At 54.2% G+C, this 20632-nt stretch overlaps 1 protein-coding gene across 1 annotated transcript in view; it reads left to right on the top strand.

Annotated features, from left to right (window-relative positions):
- The window catches only part of TFEB (transcription factor EB), a 46723-nt gene extending 29584 nt beyond the window's left edge, over positions 1-17139 (top strand). The window contains exons 2-9 of the mRNA XM_054569349.1: positions 10518-10743; positions 10820-11074; positions 11561-11638; positions 13403-13523; positions 13609-13665; positions 14190-14265; positions 14890-15037; positions 15998-17139. Coding sequence (XP_054425324.1) covers positions 10540-10743; positions 10820-11074; positions 11561-11638; positions 13403-13523; positions 13609-13665; positions 14190-14265; positions 14890-15037; positions 15998-16495 — 1437 coding nt within the window. The 5' untranslated portion in view covers positions 10518-10539 and the 3' untranslated portion in view covers positions 16496-17139. The remainder of the gene's footprint in view (positions 1-10517; positions 10744-10819; positions 11075-11560; positions 11639-13402; positions 13524-13608; positions 13666-14189; positions 14266-14889; positions 15038-15997) is intronic.
- The last annotated feature ends 3493 nt before the right edge of the window (positions 17140-20632 follow it).

Below are 20632 nucleotides of genomic sequence, written 5' to 3'. Positions count from 1 at the left end.
CAAAATGGGGACTCAGTGAGCATTTGCTGCGGGAGACAATGGGTGATGGTTGAGCAGGTGTTGGGTGACTGGACAAGCAGCCTCTGAGGGCCCTGAGTCTCATTCTGGGAAGCCTGAGGGGTGGGATGGGGGTAGAGGTTCCAAAGAAGAAAGCTGATTTCTCTGGAAGCTTCCTAGTAGCTGGAGAGACGTAGGTGGCCAGGAAACAACCAAGGAACAAAGCAGTGTGGACGCAGGCAGGACACTCAGGTGGACTGAGTGTGCAGGAGGGGGTGCAGGGGAGCAAGGGAAAGAGAGGACTTTCAGCCCCCTTGCCCCACTCCAACCCAGGAGAAAGGCAGCTGCCCACTAATGGGCAGGATAAAGGATCTCGCATGCATGCGAGTGCACATGTGTCTGTATGGGGGCGCGGGGAGAGATTGCATGTGTGGCTGGGCTGTATCTATGTATAGCACAAAGGTGGACACCCCCTAGGACCTTTCTGGTTTTTCTTCTGCATGCTTCCCTCAGCTACATGTCCCCCTGTCCCCACTGTCCTTCAAAGCCCAGTGGCAGTCCCCTTGGGGCTGGCCTCATGCTAGGGTCTAGCTGGACTCTGGGACAGGATAGGCTCCTCTCTGATTGATGACTGCCTTTGAAGCGGCCCCCTTTGCTGCATAATTGCCCTGCCTTGCCCTGGGCCAACAGGCCTACTAGCCAAGAGATACCAGCTCCTGCCCTTTCCTGTGGGGTTGAGCTGGGACCTGGGGCCAGTGGGCCTGGAGTGGTAGGCACTGGAGGCCCCTAAGCTGGGAGCTCTGTGGCTTCCCTTTACCTTCCCTCTCCTTTCTTTTCCTCTACCCTACCTCCTACTTGTGTTCAACAGAGATTCAAAATCAAGTCCCTGACTGCACTCCCCTCCCCGCAGAGCTGCGGCCCCCTGCAGCGTCCCACACTGAGACCTGGGAGGCAGGCGCCCTACTCTGCATGGTGGGATGGAGCGCATCCTGGGTTCCAGTCTTGCTCTGTGCCGCTCTTATGGAACCTTAGTTTCCTCCTGTAATTCACTATTTGTTCCCCAGTCTTGCTCATCACAAACAGGGGTTGATTAGCCCGCACCAAGAGTGTTCCCACTTGGCAATGTAAAGATGTTGCAAAAAGATACAGAGGACCACATCCTGTATGATAGCTTTTATGCCTGGCCAAGGTCAGGTGACACTCAGCCATGGGAATGGCGTTCAGACTGCAGGGTCCCTCTGGGAGAGAGTCCTAGACAGGACTTTCTAGGGTAATGGAAACATTCTACATCTTGATGTAGGTGGTGATTTACACGTGGGTGCACACCTGTAAAAATTCACTGAGCTGTACACTTTAAGCCTGTGCATTTGGTTGGAATAAATTATACCTTAATAAAATGAAAAAAGGCCAAAAATATTAAAGTGAAAATATTAAAAGTATGTACCACTGACCTCTTTCCTGTTCCTGGTACCTTCTACCTTCCAATCAAACAGTGCACACTTACCAGGGGCAAGTGTGACTTCCATTTGCTCTTGTTCAACATTGGAAGGAGGCCCGCTGTTGCCTTTCATGACCTCTTGGGGACCACTGGGCCAGGCAATATAATAACTTGCCTTTGTAAGCATCTCCAGTGTGTGGGACTGTGCTGAGGGCTCCGCCTACCCATGATCTCTTTAACCCTAAGGTGGGTATCACTATCCGCCTGCCTCTCCTGTAGCACTGCAGTAAATTATGTGATCTACAAGCTTCAGGGTGAAAAACTGTTTTAAAACTCAAGGCTTTTGAAGAGGAAGCAGAGAGGGTGCCTAATAATGGGAAAACTTGGTCAAAGTCACCCTGCCCGGTCCTAAGGAGAGACAGAGCTGGGGTTACCTCTAAGCTGCCCTGCTCCAGCCTGGGCCTTGAGAAGAGAGAGAGAGACAGAGACAGAGAGAGAGAGGAGGAGAAGGGAGGGAGAGAGAACATGAGAGAGCAAGCGAGAGACCATGGATGGGACCCCTCCCTCAACAAACTCAAGAGAACAGGAAAAGGAGACTTGTCCAGGGATGGCGCAGGTGGGCATGGACAAAGCGACAGTAAACAGTGACAGAATGGCGATAGCTCCCATCTGCCCATGCGGAGACACCCCTATGTAGGTCACAACAGCTCAGGGGGAGAGATGGCCCCAGCTGGTAAGCTCCACTTGGCTGATGGCAGGACTGAGCCTCGGCCCACCCATTGAGTCAGGCTCAAGGATTCTGATGGCAGGTTCCCACAGCCCCTTGTGAGCAGGACTGCTGGCTCCTGGGAATCTTATGACACCTCCCCACCCCTTGCTCTCTGAACCTGAACCAACGGATACCCCTGAAGCCCTGCAGGGGCTGCCTTGTCTTAAGGTATGGGGATTGTGTGGACATTCTTGCTCCTTTTCCTTGTTCATCAGGCCTTCCTTTGTGGCCTCCTCTGCCAGAGGGAGCTCAGAGAAAACAAGACAAACCCCAATCCTGAAATCTTTCTCTCTCTTCCCTTCCCAAGGCTCCCCAGGAGGTCTTGGGGCCCCTTCCCTGCCTTAGGGAGCCCGGGAACCTGTTCAGAGGCCTTCCTTTAGTGATCGGTTTGATTTCCCCTCCACCACACTGTGCAGTCCCCTCACAACTGTGGTAGCTTGTAACAGGCTGGATCAGGAGACAACTTCTTCCAACCACGGAGGCACGGAACGTACTAAATGGCTTAAACAGGCGTCCTGGCCTCTGGGCTCGCACGCTTTGTTGTTTCAGCCGCCAGACATGTGTTTTTCTGGGAATACAGGAAATTATCTCTGCCCTTTGAGGAAGGGTAGAGTTTTTTCTGCTTGTGTTTGGGGATTCCAGACCATTTCATCATTCCAGGCGTCCTCTGGGCCCCTGGGCTGGATGAAAGAGACCAGAGATCAGCTGAAAGTCTTTGGTTACAGGGGGGCTTCTTCAGTGGGAACCCTTAAAATAAAACGTGGCACCCCCCCCACCCCCACCCTAAGTGCAGGACTGAAGCCAAACTATAAGTCTGAGGGTTTGGGTGGTGGAGCCAGACTGTCAAGGCCCAGCCTTGCTACTCATTAGCTCTGTGACCTTTGACAAGTGACAACCTGTATGTGCCTGTTTTCGCATCTATAAAGTGGAGGCAGCACTGGTATTCACGTCATGAAATAATTGTGATAATTAAATAAGGCGCTTTGAGCAATACCTGGTGCACAGTAAGTACTCCGTAAGCATTAGCTATTAGTATAAGATATTTTCCCCAATTAGATATACATGTTCATTATAGAAAAAGAACAACATTCTGAAAGGTAAAAAGGGAAAAAACAAAACATGATTGTGTCATCCAAAGAAGTCTGTAACACTTTTATATATTTCTTCTTGAGAGGTTTTTCTACACATATTTGTACATGGCGGTGACCAGATTTTATGTACAATTGGCATCCTACATTTTGTCACTTGACGTAGCCCCACGTTGCTTATTGTAAACGTAATATTCCATCAGGTGGGACACACCATAATTTATCTAAGCATCCTATTGCTGCACATTGAGATTATTTTTGAATTTTCTCAATTTAATGTGATGGGCATCTTTATGCAGAAAAGCCTTTTCTGCATTTAGGATTACTTCCCTGGGCTAGTGGCTATTTTTTAAGGCTTTGATGCATTTTGCCAAATTGCTTTTCCAAAGAGGATGTACTCAGCTATACTTGGGCAGCTAGTTGTGTTGAAGCTGCCTGGTACCGGAGGAATTTTAAAGTTGTAGCCACACTTGGGTGGGAGGGTAGTTTATTCAACTCTTCTTTTAAATTATATAAGGTCTGGATTCTTATGTAATTTTTTAAATGAAAATAAATTGTGAGTGAGTAGCAGGATGCATTTTCATAAACTTGACACTCCCGTGTCCCCAACACCAACATCAAATTACAGGACATTCCTAGTCGTTCCCTCCCAAGGGTAACCAGAATCCTGACTTCTAACACAGAAGGTTTCACTTTTTTGTGAACTTTATAAACATTGATCATGCCATACTCATTTTTGTGTCTTGTTCCTTTTGATTAACATCACGTCGGCGGGAGTCACCCGACCGGTGTGGAGCAATCGTGAGTTTACATTCCTAGCGCGCAGCACGCCGTGTTTGGACGGACCACACTTCCTTATCCCTTTGTCCTGTGGATGGACATGTGGGCGCTTTCCAGGGTGGGCCACCGTCCACAGCGCTGCTGCGGCCATTCTAGGGCATGTCCTCTGTGGAGCACACGGAGGCTTTTCTGCTGGGCATATGGTTAGGAATGGAGTTGCTGGCTTGTGGTGGTTATATATTTTCTGCTTGCTCCTCCAATTTTTAAAGGATCACCTGGAAGGCAGGAAAATCCCCAGGGCAGTTTAGGCCCCACGAGCAGCTGACGGGACCTGACTCAGCTAAGAGCAGGTTAAGGGGCACGAAGATTATGCTGCTTCCGGAGGCTCCTGCCTGGGGCTGTAGTGGAAACTGAGTTGGACCCTGGGTCCTGGCCCTAAAACTCCAACTGACCTTGCTTGGCCCTGTGTCTCTGGTGGCCAATCAGCGCCCTCACCCAGGCTCCTGGGCTGGCTTAATAACCATTGCACTGAGCAGGGCAGGGCTTGGGCCAGACTCCAGGTAGACATGGGGGGACCCCAACTTTGGACATGATTGGAAACAGGTTGGGCTCCTCACAAACTTCCTTTTCCCTTGTTTTAAAAGAATCACACAATTAGCGCATATATATAGAGATCTATCTATCTATCTATCTCGCAAGAGTTAAGTGATTTGAAAATGGAATGAAGTTCTAGAAAAACACCTCTTTACCACTCCCTGCTCCACCACCCGCTCCCACTCCCCTTTCAAGAGAGAACCACTCTGAACAGGTTGGGATGTTGGGGGAGCCCAGAATAGTGGATAAAGAGTGGGGGCTGTGCGGGCATGGACAACAGGGTGGGCATGGACTGTGGGAGCGGGGAGTGGGGGTGGGGCGGGGGAGGGGGTAAGGGGGGAAATTGAGACAACTGTGATAGAGTGAGCATGATTTATAAATTTAAAAAGTAAACTAAGTAAAATACATAACTAAAAAAAGAAAAAAGATGTTCAAAACTATGAACAATAAAATGACAACAAACTCACAAGTATCAACAACTGAACCTAAAAAACAAAAACAAAAACAAACTAAGCAAACAACTAGAACTGGAACAGAGCCACAGAAATGGAGATCGCATGGAGGGTTATCACTGGGGAAAGGGAGAGGGGAAAATGTGGTTTGGAAAGGTACAGGGAATAAGGAGCATAATTGGTAGGTACAAAATAGACGGGGGGAGGTTAAGAATAGTACAGGAAATGGAGAAGCCGAAGAACGTATATGCATGACCCATGGGCGTGAACTAAGGGGGAAGAATGCTGGTGGGAGGGGGGGGGAGTGCAGGGCAGAGGGGAATAAAGGGGAGAAAAAATGGGACAGCTGTAATAGCATAATCAATAAAATATACTTTAAGGAAACCGCGCGGGATCAAAAAAGATGATATCCTTATTAGCCATCTCAGCATGTGTGATAGGATAAAATTTATGTGACCTAATATACAACTTATTTTTCTGTATAAAAATAAATGAGGTCACCATGCTATGTGTAATGAGGGCATTGGTCCTTCCTCTGACTTTACCTGCTTCTGCCTTTCCTCTCTTTGGAGTTTATTTCTCAGTAATCTTCCCTAGCCTTCTTGGTTCAACTGTAGCCAGCTGCTCGCAACTTACCACCCTTAGAAATTCTGAACATAGCCACCATTCCTTTTCTGTGCATGGCTGCAGCATCACCTGAATACGTTGGTGTAACTACCACCTCGAATAAAAGTGAAACTTAATAAAAACCTTCAAACAACTCCCCCAAAAAAGAGTGGGGGCTGTGAACCAGGCTCCCTGGATCAAATCTCTCTTTTGCTGCTTATCAGCCATGAAAACTCGAGCATGTTACTTTACCTCTCTGCACCTCAGTTTCTCCCTGACAATTGGGGGCAACAACCTCATAGGGTTGTTATGAAGAACAGATGACTGAACATTTGAAAAGCACATAGACCAGCTCTGGTCCATGGCAAGCGTTCAAGAAACACCCTGATCCTTCTGATCTATTCTACACATTTACCCATTTCCTGCCTAAGTGGCCAAAGGCTGTACATTTTACTCTGCAGTTTGCTTTTTCCACTCAGTGCTGTATCTTTGAGATCCTTTTTCCTATGTTTACTTAGACTTTCCCGTTCTGGGGCCTTCTTTCTCCCTTGCCTGCCCCTCAGGGAATCTAGGGATTTCTCCGTCTTTCCTCTTCCTCCATCCACATCTTCCTCCAGGAAGGGTTCCGCTCAGTCTGCTCATACTGAGGTGTCAATGACTGTTGAGAGGCGCACACGCAGGCCAGCCTGGAACCTGCTCTGGCCCGGGGCACAGGAGGCAGTTCCGGAAGGGAGCCCAGAATCCACCTGTCATTGGTACCCGAAGGCCTGTCCCATGGAGTTCCTGCCCCTCCATAGTCATGGAAGATGGAGCAGGGCATTTCCAAATGAAGTCTTCATTTCTAAAATGAAGTCTCAGCTGAGGACAATTCTGCACACTCACTGAATCCTCACACAGCCCTGTGAGGAGGTGGTGTGACTGGCTCCATTTTACCAAGGAGAAAACCAAGACACAAAGCGGTTAAGTGGCTTGCCCAGAGTCACCCCGCCAGTCTGCACAGAGCAGGGGCTTCAGCCGAATCTGTTGGATGGTGAAGCTCATTTTGGTTGCAACTAAGCTAGAACCCAGAGTCAGTTTGGGGCACAGGTGGAGTCAGGTGGGAGTTTCTGGGTAAACAGGGTCAGGAAGTGGCCTGCCGCTCCTGAGGACACAGATGGGTGTGGCTCTCATCCCCTCGGCTGAAACTTCAGCTCCTGCTACACTTTCCATGCCTCGGGCAGGGGCAGGAATTCTCTGGGGTATTGGATCTCCTTGCCTCCTCAGGATGAGGGTGTTCCCTGGGGGTGGAAGCTCCTCAGGGAAACACCCCAGCCCGTGTCTGTACGTGGTGGGCATCCAAGGCTCCTGGTATCACCGAGGACATGCATGGTGGACCCTTCCCGGGCCTGGCGGGTGAGATGGTGGGGAGGGGTCTGGAAGCATTTTTTAAAACTTTATTGAATTTATTGGGGTGACATTGGTTAATAAAATTACAGAAGTTTCGGATGTATAATTCTGTAATACATCATCTGTACATTGTATCGTGTGTTCTCCATGTCTAGGGGCATTTTGGCTCTTCTGTGTCCCTCCTCTTAGTTCTTCCTGCCCAGACTGGGCGCTGGGGGTGCTGCACATGGCCCCTCAGGCTTTGAGAGCAGGCGGGTATGTTTGGGGGGTAAGGAGGGGTTAGTATGTTCAAGGCCTCTCCTGGACCATCCCATCCACCCCCAGATCCCCTCAAGTCCCTCCCTCAACCCCCACACCCATCCCACCCAGGCGGGGGGCCAGGGTGGGAGGCTGGGACCCTGTGGGAAGAGCAGCACTATCAGGAGTGACAGCTTCAACCATGGGAGCAGGGGTGGGAAAGCCTCCATCTACCGCCACTGAGCCCCCATCAGAGGACAGGGGACAGGATAAGACTGCCCACAGCCATCGATGCCCACACCCTGCATGGCCCGCAGTCTCTAACGCCTTGTCCCAGGAGCTCATGCAGACCCCGAGGGCGGTGGGGCAGGGAGTCCTGGGTCCATCTGACACGTGAGCAAACCGAGGCTGTGGCAGCCGCGCCGTCCGAGCAGGGCCCGGCCCGGGGCCTCTTTGGGCAGAACCAGCTCCAGCCCAGCGCTCTGTCAGACAAACAAGGGGCCCCTTCTCCCCCAGCCTCCCCGTGCCGGCTGGCACTGCCAGGCCCAGTCCCCTTCCCCCTCCCGAGGCCAACTGAGGTAAAATTGTTCTGAGGTGGAGGGGCTCCCCAGTGCTGCTGTGTGAGTGTGTGGGTGCAGCTGCAAGGCGGGGCGGCTAGGCTGGGGTCAGAGCCCCTGGGGCTGGTGTGGGAGGCGGGCGGCGGGGTGAGAGACAGGCCGCCCCTCTGTAAAGGCCACAGGAAAGGCTCGGAGGCTGCAGCTGTGTCCCTGCTACAGGGCAGAGAAGGGGCAGAAGGGAGAGTGTCTGCCCCTTTCTCTTTGAGGACTGTCCTTTTGGGATCTGGGCAGAGACCCACGAGGCTGAGGCAGCCCCTTTACTACTTCCCGGCCTCGAAGGGCAGAGAGGGGAGGATGGTGGTGAGGGAGGGCCCCTGAATGCTCAGACCTCGAGGCGGGTGGCGCTGTCCCACCTTGCAGGGAAGCAGCTGTGGTGGTAGCCAGAGCCCTGGGTTGGAGGTCAGTTGCCTTGGGCTCTAGTCCCAGCCTTGGATCAACCTGGGACAAGCTCCTTACCAGCTCAGCATGGAGATGTGGAGGTCTCCAGACACCCCCTACCCCTGCCCCTGGGCGGGGAGCCAGATGTCCGGGCATTGGGTCCCAGCCTCTGTCCTCACTGCGAGATCCTTAACTTCCCTGTGCCTCTGTTTCTCCTTATCCGTAAAAGGAGAATAATAACCAAAACTACTTCATAAGGCTGTTTTAGGTTAAAGTGCTCAGAACAGTGCCCAGAACACAGTAAATGTTCAAGTAGATGCAGATTATTACTTTCATGATCCGGTGATTTTCACTAATCTTTGCCAGTTCCTCCCCGTCATGCTTGTGTCTGGTGTCTAGCGTTTGACAGAATATGTTATCCTGATCTGCTTTCCTTTACCACCCGCGGAGACTGGAGGTTCATTCTCAGGCCCCGGGGTACAGCTCTGGCCTCTAGTCTGCACTGCAGACCCCGCCAGTCTGTGTCTATCTTTTACTTACCCACTCAGCCTCCCAAGTGCCATGTACTACCTAAGACACATTTTATTGAACACTCTCACCAGTCTTCTAAGGTAGAAACTCTTTACAGATGAGTCAGCTGAGGCCCAGAGAGGTTAAGTGACTTGCCCAAGGTCACATAGCAAAGAGCTGGGATTCAAGCTCACACCTGCCCTGTTTGATAGCACTTGCTGAATAATGAAGTCATGCTGCTACCTCTTGCAATGTCCCCAAGACGGGACCCTTCAGCCCCCGCCAGGACCTGTATGGAGTCTGTGCATCTGCAGGGTCCCTGCATCTTTCACAGAGTCTCAGTCTGTCCGAGCTGGGAGGGACCTCAGAAATAGCTTGATTCAACCCTATCGTATTGTGCACGGGGAGATGGAGGCTCAGAGAGGAAGAGGGCTGTGACCAGGGTCACTCAGTGAGCTAGAGACAGAGTGGGCACAGCTACAGGTCTCGTTCTGTCCTGTCCTCCCTCCTTCCAGACTAGTCCTGGAGGCCGCAGTCCCTCTGTCCCACTGAGACCCATTGACGATCCGGCTGATGTGCTGGACGGTGCGGAGCCCACTTTGAGCCCTGGCCTGAAGTGGTCCTCCCTGCACAGGCTGTAAAGGCCTATGGGCTCCGTGAACTCAGGGACTGTGGTCGGCTTGCTGGTGTACGGCCAGTGCCTGGTTCATAAGTAGTGACGGGTCCCTGCAGGCATTTACAGAGCATCTACTGGCACAGGCTCTGGGCTAGAGGCCAGAGGGACAGCAGGGAAGATGAACAATTGCCTGCCCTCAGGGGAGTTTGCATACCTGCTAAGAAAGAGACAGACAGTGAATGACGGAACTAAACAAAAATGCTTAGTATTGAAGATGGTGGTAGGTGACACGGAGAAACATAAAAGGGGGAAAGGGCATGGGGTGCGAGAGAGGGGTTTTGCAATTTTAAGTAGGGAGGCCATGGAAAGTCTTTGTAAGGCGGTATTTGTGAGCCTTGGAGAAGATGAAGGAATGAGCCATCCCAGGTGGAAGGAAGACCCTGCGCAAAGGCGCTGAGGTGGGAGTGTACCCGGTGTCTTTGAGGGGTTGGGGGTGGCCCGAGCAGGTGGAACAGGTGAAGAGGCACTTTTCTGGTAAAGACTTTGGCTTTTACTCTGAAGTGGGAGCCGTGGCAAATTCTGAGTAGAGGGAGGGATGGGATCTGACTTAGGCTTTAACGGGACTCCTCTAATTACTGAGTTGGTAGTGGAATATTGTGAGGCAAGAAAAGGGGAAGGAGGCTGCTTCAGGAGGCCCACACGTGTGGCAGCGAGGTGGTGGCAAACAAGGATGTATCTGAGGTCAGGTCTGACAGGATCACCGTGTGGCCTGAGAGAAAGAGAGGAATGAGCTTGATGCCAAGCTTTGGGGGCTGAGCTTCAGTGATGCAGAGGGAATGCATACTTTTGCTCTAGGAACCAGGGAACTTGCATTCAAGTCTCAGCTTTGTCACTCACTTATTCAGTGACCTTGGGCAAGTCCCTTCCCTCCTCTGGGCCTGTGTCTGCTCCTATGCAATGGATGCGATCCCTCTTATCCTGGTCCCTTCCCCAAGCCCCAGCACCTCGAAGAGGACACGTGCCTCACAGACCTGTTCCCTTGTCCACAGGAAGCCAGCGCCAGCAGCCGCCATGGCTTCGCGCATTGGGCTGCGCATGCAGCTCATGCGGGAGCAGGCCCAGCAGGAGGAGCAGCGGGAGCGCATGCAGCAGCAGGCCGTCATGCACTACATGCAACAGCAGCAGCAGCAGCAGCTGGCGGGGCCACCCACCCCGGCCATCAGCACCCCAGTCCATTTCCAGTCTCCGCCACCTGTGCCCGGGGAGGTGCTGAAGGTAAGGTCCACTTGGTCTGTGCCCTCCTGCCCTGGTCCTAGGACACACTACAGTCCTTGCCTTCTCTCCCTCCCAGGTGCAGTCCTACCTGGAGAACCCCACCTCCTACCACCTGCAGCAATCCCGGGACCAGAAGGTGCGGGAGTACCTGTCTGAGACCTACGGGAACAAGTTTGCCGCCCACATCAGCCCTGCCCAGGGCTCCCCAAAGCCCCTGCCAGCCGCCTCCCCTGGGGTGCGGGCTGGACATGTGGTGTCCTCTTCAGCCGGCAACAGTGCACCCAACAGCCCCATGGCTATGCTGCACATTGGCTCCAACCCTGAGAGGGAGGTGAGTGAGGAACTAGGGAGTGGCTGCCACAAACAGAGCTAGTGCCAGAGGCTATGTTCCTGGGACAGCTGGTGTAATGGTGGAGGCAAGGTGCTGCCCTCAGGGAGCCCCAGACTGAGGGGAGACACGGCCCTGCCCTCAGGGAGCCCCATTCTCATAGGAGAAACATCATTCCTCCTTTTGAAATCTCTGCTAGGGGACTAATAGAGGGAAGCCCAACAGACCTGCAAAGCCATGTCCAGACAGAAGGTATATAAAGCAAGCTCCCTGGGTACCTCGGCTCCTTGGGAAGAGACCTGGCCTGGTCCCTGGGGCCTGTGGGACCTGAACAGCTCATCCTCTCTCTGGGCCTGTTTCCTTCTCCCCCACATGAGTAGGTTGAGGAAGGTGGGCTCCAAGGTGCCTTCAGGTCAGTGGCTGTCCCAGGGCCCCTTCCCTGCCCCTCTCCTGGTGGGCCCTCCCCAGGAGAACTTTTCTCTCTTTCAGTTTGATGTCATCGACAACATTATGTGTCTGGATGATGTCCTGGGCTTCATCAATCCTGAATCCCAGATGCCCAATACGGTACTGCTGGCCCGGGTGGGGTGGCTGTGCCAGAGGGTGGGGGCAGAGGTCTTGCATGGCTCTGAGCCTGGAGAGGACCAGAAACAGGGTCCTCAGCTACAGACATGAGAGTTGCCTCCATCAAATCATGCAATGAGGGCCCGGGGCGCAGAACTATGAATGCAGATGGACGTGCCTCAGCCTGCATGCGCGCGACGGGGCTTTGGCAGGGAGAGGTGCCTGGGCGGTCAGGGAAGCCTGCCTGGGTGGGTGCGGACTGGAGGCACTGGTGCTGGGCCGCAGCAGAGGGGAGGTGGGGAGAGCATTCCTGGAGGGTAGCAGTGCGGCCACAGGACGGCCAAGGGTTGGTGAGTTCTTCTGGGATCTGGGGCTCCCCTCGTCTACCAAACCTAGGACCCAGCGGTCATAGGCCTGTGCCCCTCATTCTGCGGGGTGGGGCGAGTGACAGGAGCTGGCCTTGCCCCCTTCCTCCAGCAGCCTCTGGCGGTGTGAATGCTCTCTAGACCTCTTGGGCAGAGGGGAGCTGGCAGGTGGGAAGGAGACAGGCTGGGAATCAGGAGGGAGGCCTGGCTTCTGGCTTCGGCTATGACCTTGGGAAGTCTCTTAACTGTTCTCAGCTGCAAAATAGGGACGATACCATCTACTCCCAGGATTGTGGGAAGATCAGATGAGGCAGGAGATTGGGGTCTAGCTGTGCACAAAGGTGACAGGTATTTACACTGAGCAGTGGAATTGCAGGTGTCCCCACCGCTTTTTGGGAAGTCCTGAACCTCTGCTGTTCACTCCTGCGACTGGGGCCTGGGCCTGTTACCCTGATCCTGGCACCAGCCCATGCCACCGTGGGGAAATCCCTGATTCTTGCAGTGGGAACCAAGGAGTCGGTCAGCTGTCTCCGGTGCCCTGGTGATGTTCAGTGGCTCAGCAGGAGCTGGTCCGGGCCAGCTGGGCCCGAAACCTACTGCCAGCAAGGGCCTCAAGGTCTAGGAAGGGAGAAAGGGAGGGCACACGTGTCCCATCCCTTTCATGGTTTTTGTGTACCCTGTGGGGGCCCGTGTATCCTGTAGGGCTCTGGGCCTGTGATTTGCTGTTTGTTTCTGCAGCAGGAGTGGGGGAAATCTTTCCAGAGCTCAAAGATGTTCTTGTCAGGCCCTTACTTAAACCCCCACTGGTTGCACATCACAAAATCCCAGGGTCTTTGCAAGTTGAACCCGTGGCTCCAGCTTCACCTCCTGCCCAGCATGCATCACACTGTGCTCTGAGACAACCACTCTGTCCAGCCCCCGTTCTTTGTTCAGCCCCGCCCCTACCTTCCTATAGCAATCTCCTCACTGCTCTGCTCAGGACTCAAGTTCCTCGCCCTCCAGGAAACCTTTCAGAAACTCTGGAAGAGATTAGGTGCCCCACCCTTGGGCTTCCTAATGCCTAGGGCGTAAATCTTCTCCAGCACCAGTACCTGGCTGATCATTTTCTCTTTGGAGATTCCTGGGACTCCAGGCTGGGACTCTTAAGAACTGCATCTTATTCAGCTCTGGACTCTGCAGACTTTCACGTGGAATTGCTGGCTGGAGAGGCCCAGGGTGAATTCTGACATCCCCGGTGCTGGCAGCAGACCCCTTAAAGCTGAAACTGTGGCCAGGGAGACACGAGCACAGCTTCCCCCTGGTGACCCTGGGAATGGCTCTTCCAGCAACAACAAGCCCTGGGGAGGACCCCCCACAGAAGGGGGGCTGCTCACCGGGTCCCTCTCCCCACCTCACCCCACAGCTGCCGCTGTCCAGCAGCCACCTGAACGTGTACAGTGGTGACCCCCAGGTCACAGCTTCACTGGTGGGTGTCACCAGCAGCTCCTGCCCAGCTGACCTGACCCAGAAGCGTGAGCTTACAGGTACCTACCTCTCTGTGTCCTGGCTCCCTTCCCGCTCCCCTTTCCCTTCCTCTCAGCTCCTCTCTGATTCTCTCCTGGCCTCCAGATGCTGAGAGCAGGGCTCTGGCCAAGGAGCGGCAGAAGAAGGACAATCACAACCTAAGTGAGTCCTCCCCACCTTGCCCTTGCTCCCTGCCTCCCTCTCCACCAAGGTTTTAGGAAGCCTTCCCTACCCGAGGCCTTTGGTGGGAATGGCTGGGCTAATACAGACTGCCCTGTTCCGGATGGCGGTGGGGGGGCAGGGCGGGCGGGCGCGCTGGGGAGAGGGGCTCCAGGGAAGCAATATTCATGAAATTCCCAGCACTTCAGAGTGAATGAGTTTATCAGATTGTTTTCTTTTGGGTATGGAACCCGGGGACCTCTGGGAAGGAGTTGGGGCAGTGGGGGGCATCCTAACCCAGGCAGCCCGGCCCGCTAGCAGCCTGACAGGGCTGATTCTACCTCCCTCGCAGAGCCCCTTGATTGTGCCTGGCCTGCGCCAGACCCCCTCATTCCCACGTCCCGCATTACCCCAAGGGTACGCATTACTTCCCAGAAGGGCTAAGGTACTCTCCTTTGCACTGGGCCCTTCTCCCCAGTGGGGTTCTCATGCCTCTAATTCCCCCCTCTGGAATCTGTTACCTCTAGTTGAAAGGAGGCGGAGGTTCAACATCAATGACCGCATCAAGGAGCTGGGAATGCTGATCCCCAAGGCCAATGACCTGTGAGCTGAGCAGGGGTTTCTGCGGGAAGGGTGGGGGCTGGGTAGGAGCTGGAGCAATCAGCCCCAGGCGGGTTGCCAGGGGGAAGGGAGGGAAGAGAATCCCTTGACTGCTGCCTTCTAAGAGCTTATCAGCTGTTTGAGAAAAGAAGAGCCCTCCTTCTCCCAAATCAGAAAACTCAAAACAGATGAGCAGATATTCTGAAAGTAAGGCTGGGGTCTGGAAGGCTTGCTGGAGGAGGAGGAGCCATGCTGGGAAAGTTTGGCGAGGACAGTAGACTGGTATAGAGGTGGTGCAGGGGTAGGAGCAATGAGGGTCAAGGACAGGTATGGGTTTTGGTGTCAGCAGTGGAAGGTCTGGGGAAGGGAGCTGTTCTTAATTGCTTGGTTCCATGGGATTAGTGAGGTGGGTGGTAGCAATCAAGTTACCTGGGAGGGTCTGTTCTGTACTTGCGGAGATCAGCCTCATCCACAAATAGGGATTGGCTGGGTCTGGGGTTTGTGGACAAAGTTGGGACTGGCGACAAAGGCTTTGGAAAACAAAGCGGAGTTTTATTTCCACCTACCGGGAGCATGGCAAATAATTGGCCACTCTGAACACGCACCCCTGGTTCTGTTGGCCTGCAGGGATGTGCGCTGGAACAAGGGTACCATACTCAAGGCCTCTGTTGATTACATCCGGAGGATGCAGAAGGACCTGCAGAAGTCCCGGGAGCTTGAGAACCACTCTCGGCGCCTGGAGATGACCAACAAGCAGCTATGGCTCCGCATCCAGGTCTGGCCCCTGCGCTTGGACTTCTTGGGTAGCTCTGACTCCTGACCCGGGCCTGGCTCGTGATTTCAGGAGTAGTGGTTACACTGAAGTCGTGGGAATAATGCCATAAGAAGGGAAAATGTATCAGTCAGGATGTTATGGTTTAGTAACAAACATTCCCAGCAACTTTAAGCAGCACATATCAGCTGTAAGTTCTGTTCTGTGAGACCTTCATTCTGGGACCCAACACCAGAGACAGGTACATGTAGAGCTGGCTCCTAAAGCCATACGTTCCTCTTAAGGTGACACTTGTCACTTCTGCATACATTTTCTTGATCAATGCAAGGACCTGTCTATATCTAACCTCAAGGGAGCAGAAAATTGCAAACCTACCATGTGTGAGAGGCAGAGAGCTGGAACTACTTGGTGTGTAGTGCTAAGAACCGCTCTAGGAGGCAAACTAAAGAACAAAGACTTGGGAGAGTCACCTGGAGCCACAGGTTCTACTAGTCCTGGCTCTGTGTTGAGGGTCTCTGTCTTCTTTGGACCTGAGGCTGGTCATCTATGGGTGATTGGACTGAAGTTTTTAAACTTTTCTATTTCTCATAGTAGTACTATAATTTACATTACAATCCAGCACACATAGCCACACTCAAAGTGAAAGATCAAAGTTTCATCAAAGAACCCTCATCCTTAATAGATGCCATGCATTCTGGTAATTTCCAGTCTAATCTAGTCTAGGCAAGTATCTTTCAATTAGGGAAAATGGAGAGCTGGTCAAGACTCACTAAGTTGGTTTCACAACCCACTAATGAGTTGCGACTTACAGTTTGATAAAACGCTGGCCTAGACTCTAGAGCTACCCTAGGCTGAGACATTTTATGGTCTTGGGTGCTGCAGGGGGAGGAGCAAGGGCTGCGGCAGGGGTCAGCTGGTACCCGTGGGTATGTGCCCTTAGCCCTCTGTCTGCCCCACCCACAGGAGCTGGAGATGCAGGCTCGAGTGCACGGCCTCCCCACCACCTCCCCGTCTGGCATGAACATGGCTGAACTGGCCCAGCAGGTGGTGAAGCAGGAGCTGCCCAGCGAGGAGGGCCCAGGGGAGGCCCTGCTGTTGGGGGCCGAGGTCCGCGACCCTGAGTCACTGCCGACTCTGCCCCCCCAGGCCCCACTGCCCCCGCCAGCCCAGCCAGCCCAGCCAGCCCAGCCACCATCCCCATTCCACCAACTGGACTTAAGCCACAGCCTGAGCTTTGGGGGCGGGGGCGACGAAGGGCCCCCAGGCTACCCGGAACCTCTGGGGCCAGAGCATGGCTCCCTGTTCCCCAACCTGTCCAAGAAGGACCTGGACCTCATGCTCCTGGACAACTCACTGCTGCCACTGGCCTCCGACCCCCTCTTCTCCACCATGTCCCCTGAGGCCTCCAAGGCCAGCAGCCGCAGGAGCAGCTTCAGCATGGAGGAGGGCGACGTGCTGTGACCCTGGCTGCCCCCATGCTGGGGAACAGGGGCAGGCCTGGGGGTGGGGAGGACCAGGGCCACCCTCCTCCCCCCGCTTCAGGCTGCACTTGTGTGTGAAGTAGCCACCTGCCCTGCCTCACTCCTCCCTGTCAGCCCCTTGTTTGGACTTAGTGCCTGCCCGCTTGGCAGCCTGAGGGGTCAGGAGAAGCCCCCGCCTGGCTCAGTACTCCCCGGGGGCAGCCCTCGTGATGGGGCTGAGCAGGAATAGGTCCTCGTCCTCACTCCCGGGTGTGTGCCGGGGGCAAGAAGAGGTCCTGGGAGGATCCTATCTTCTGAGCCTAATCTCCCCACTCCCACCCCCCACCAATGAGGGAGGACCCGTTGGAGGAGGGGGTTCAGACAGTTCCTTCTCTGAAGCAGTGACTGATCTAGTGGGTGCCCAGGACTGCTTTTCTGGGACTCAGATGGCGACAAGACCATCCTCCAGCCTGGCCAGCCCCCTCACACAGGTGGGGCACCCCCACCCCCCTTTGGTGCTAACAGCTCTCCACCAGGTGGTGTGAGGGCGGGGTTGATCGGCAGCGGGGCTCTGGGTTCAGGTTAGTGTGGGGTCACTGCTGGAAAAGCAGCTACCCTTCAGGCTCCCCACTTTGTGCGTTTAGTAAACACTGTGCTTTGTACCACTTGTCCTGTCTCTTTGGAGTGGGTCTGGGGCTGATTCAATCCAGGGGGCTCCTTTCTGGGTGGATGCAGAGTTCGAGTGCCCCCAATGGGGGTGAAGGTAGTGGGATACAGAGAGGAGGGGACAAGCCGGGCGCCCGGTTCCCCCCAGCTCCCAAGAATTGCTCCAGGGAAAGCTGGTGAAAGAGCGCGCTTTAACTGATGGGGGTTGATGCTGATGCGGGGGAGCATTGTCCTTCACAGTCACAAGGTGGCGCTGCAGCCACGCTAGTCTTACACCTTCAAAGCTGGCTGAGCTGGATGATGAAGGCGACTGGGTTGCTCACAAACCAAGTCTACTGTTCTTAGCTGCTGATTTCGAACACCCTTGACTTAGGCTACCCTTGGCTGGGGTGGGGGGCATTTTTCTCCTATTCCCCTCCCCAGTCTCTAGTGGTGACTTCTTCAGATTGTTCTCCCTCCCTAAGTGGCCTCATACTTGGCTTGAGAAGCAGGCAAGGCCAGCCCCTCTGCTCTCTGATTTAGTATCTCTAGTAGGACAGGCTCCCTAGTAATGAGGGGCTGTGTCCTTACGGGTTTGGGGAACAAGTACCCACATGAACTGCTTTGGAAGGAGGTGAGCACACAAGACACTGGATGGAGCCAAGGGCACAGCTTTTGCTGCTTGCTCTGGCCAGATAGTGAGGCTTCAGTTCCTCCACCTCACAGTTTCTGAGGGTCTCTGCTTCAAGATCCTGGCCCTGCATGACCTCACGCATGATGGGGAGATGGGCCTGGGGCACCGAGGGGTGGAGCGGCAGCTTCTTGAGTCTGGGGGAAGGGAGGAGAGGGTCTTTTAGGGCTTTGCCTAGTTCCCTCTCCATTTCCCAGTCTCTTCAGGCAGAGATCAAAACAGATCCCCCCTCATGGGGCCCTGAGAGGCTGAAGGGACCTCATTTTAAAAAAGAAAATCCCAGGATGAAAATGGTTAAGAGGGCAATTTCCTCTGTGCAGAACAGGAGATCAAATCAGCTTTGGAGCAATTAACATGTGAGGGGAGAGAAGGAAAGGGGGCCAGGCGCACTGATGGCACTGGGCTGGCAGAGGCCGCAGGATTAATCTCAAGGTGAGATGGAGCAGGGGATGACCTTGCTGTGGAGAGTGAGCCAGCCTGGGCACAGGCACCTCCCAGTCCCAGGCCCCACCTCACTTCCAAGGACCTGCCCATGTCCTGGGAGTGCCCCATCAACCCCTCCTGGGACCAGCCCTGGACTCTGGCTGGGAGAGACCTGATGAGTCCAGGTGTGGGCTGTATAGGCACTGGAGCAGGTGGGAGTGTGGGAACTCCCGAGACTAGTCCTTCAGGCACTTGAGAATTCTCCCACCCCATTTGTTCTTCTTTATCTTGAGGATCCACTCAGTGGAGTGAAGTTTCCCATGAGCTTCCTCACACAACCCTTCAAGACCACCTTACCAGTACCATTCACCTGCCTGCTGGCTTTCTGCCCCCTAGGTTCCTTGGGAAGTAGGGTCTGGTGGCCCATTGAGCAGGACTGAGGGTGTGAGTGGGGTTCTACCCACAAGGGGGCACCAAAGGGCCAGGAGTTGGCAGCCATCTACCTGGTTGCTGGGTGAGGGCAGGGGTGTGTCGGGGAATCTCAGCTTAACTGTGTATTCCAAACTGTCTGCCCTCCTGGGGACCCTGCAGTCCGACGGGTCTGGCGAAGTCAGGCAGAGGTGCTTCCTCCAGCAGTTCAACAAGTCACCAGAAAGCATTCGCGCACCTGGGGCTGGTCTGCATGGACCTTGCTCAGTTTTTGGCAGGAAGGGGTCAGGCCAAGAGCTTCCGGACTGGTGGTTATGACCATCTCTGAGTAAATGAGAAGGGAATGTGGCCTTTGTCCATGTTCTTTGTTTGGTAGAAAACACCTTTCCAGACTTCAGGTCCACAAGAGGGAAATGATTTCTTAAAAGGTGGAGTGGGTATGTAGGCGGGCGTGAAAGCAGAGATGGACCTGCCCAATGCCCTCAATTCACCAAGGAAGCCCCTGAGGCCTTGAGAATGAACAAAAGAGTGAAAAGGGAGTGTCTTCAGATCAAAGGGCAGGAGAGACTGTGGGCCCTGCTGAGGCCAGGCCGTGGGTGGCGTGGCCCCGGCTCTCTGTCCCTTGGTGCCTCCCTCCTCAGCTGTCCACGCACACCTCCTCTGAGGCCTGTCCCCAATGTGCAGGCCAGGGCTGTCTGGGAAGCCGGAACTGGAGTGAAGCCTGGGAGGAGAGAAGCAGAACCTCAGAATAATGACCTTGGAATGTCACTGGTTTCTGTTGCCCACTGTTCCTTTAAATCACAGGTTCTTCCTTTACTGTCTGGAGCCGTTGACTCGGATGAGAATCCGATACACACTACGAATCTTCTCCGCCCACCCCCCATAGCCTCCAAAACACGAACCCCAAGTTTAACACTCCTGCTCCAATCCATGCTCCCTGCCCCTCTAAGCCACCTGGCATGTCAGCCGGAGCAGCTAGAAAGGGCCCCTTCAATTCACCTCATGTTCCCCACCCCCTGGGACCCCCACCTCCTAGGGTCCAGCCCCCATCCTCCTCTCAGGCTTCAGACTCATTTTTTTCCTTTGCTCTCTCTTTTCTGAGGGGGCAGTGGAATTTATACAATATTTAAGCAGCCAGAGCCAAGTCCGGGAAGATATTATTAATGTAAAAGGGACGGGCTGCAAATGCTTTTGGACCTGGTTACAATTAGAGGGTGATTTTTCTAAAGGTCAATGAATTCAGATAATATCCACAGGGGGGAGAGAAATTTAATACCTTTTTAGTGAATTAATTAATTATAATATTATATTGGCTTGGGGTTCTTTTCCAGAGTGATTAAGGGAGCGATCTGTCTTCTGTGAGGCCAGGGAGCGGCGCCTGCTGCCAGCGAGGACCCTGTCTTGGGGCTCCGGATGGGGGCCCTTCCCTCCCCGGCGGTGGCCAGGGAGCTGGGGGCGTCGGGCCGCAGAGGAGGCAGGCAGGCCTCAGTCTGGGTGAGGGCAGGTGCAGGGAGTGGCAGTGCCCCTTCCCCTCAGCCAGTGCCCCAAGCCCGGCCCTCCTGCTGCCTTGTCCCTGAGCCTCCTGCCACGGCCTCCCGCCTCACACTTGGAGAAACCACGGCCCACGGGGTTCAGGAGCTTGACCTGAGCCCCGCTATGAATTAAGACAGACTGGGGTGGCAGAGCTGGCTGGAAATAACAAGAAGGCTCTCCCCACCCTCCAAGCCAGAATTGCTAGAAACTTCTCCACTGGCCTGTGACGTTCCAGTGGAGACTTCCCAGTCTCCGCTTATAAATGGAAATGGAGGCTCTGCTTGTAAAATGAAAGTGCCCCAGGAGTGCTTGTAAGGCCAGTTGCTGCAAGGCCAGGAGGAAGTAACAGATCTCTGTCCCTGGAGGGACCTGAAGGGGCCTGGAGAGAGAAACCTCTCACTCGCTTGGTCATTCGCT

This window comes from Pteronotus mesoamericanus, unplaced genomic scaffold, assembly GCF_021234165.1.
Source record: "Pteronotus mesoamericanus isolate MK-2021 breed Mesoamerican mustached bat unplaced genomic scaffold, CSHL_Meso_final contig_20, whole genome shotgun sequence".
NCBI classification, from domain to species: Eukaryota; Metazoa; Chordata; class Mammalia; order Chiroptera; family Mormoopidae; genus Pteronotus; species Pteronotus mesoamericanus.
The sequence above is the reverse complement of the archived record's forward strand: the minus strand, read 5'-3'. Positions and strand labels throughout refer to the sequence as shown.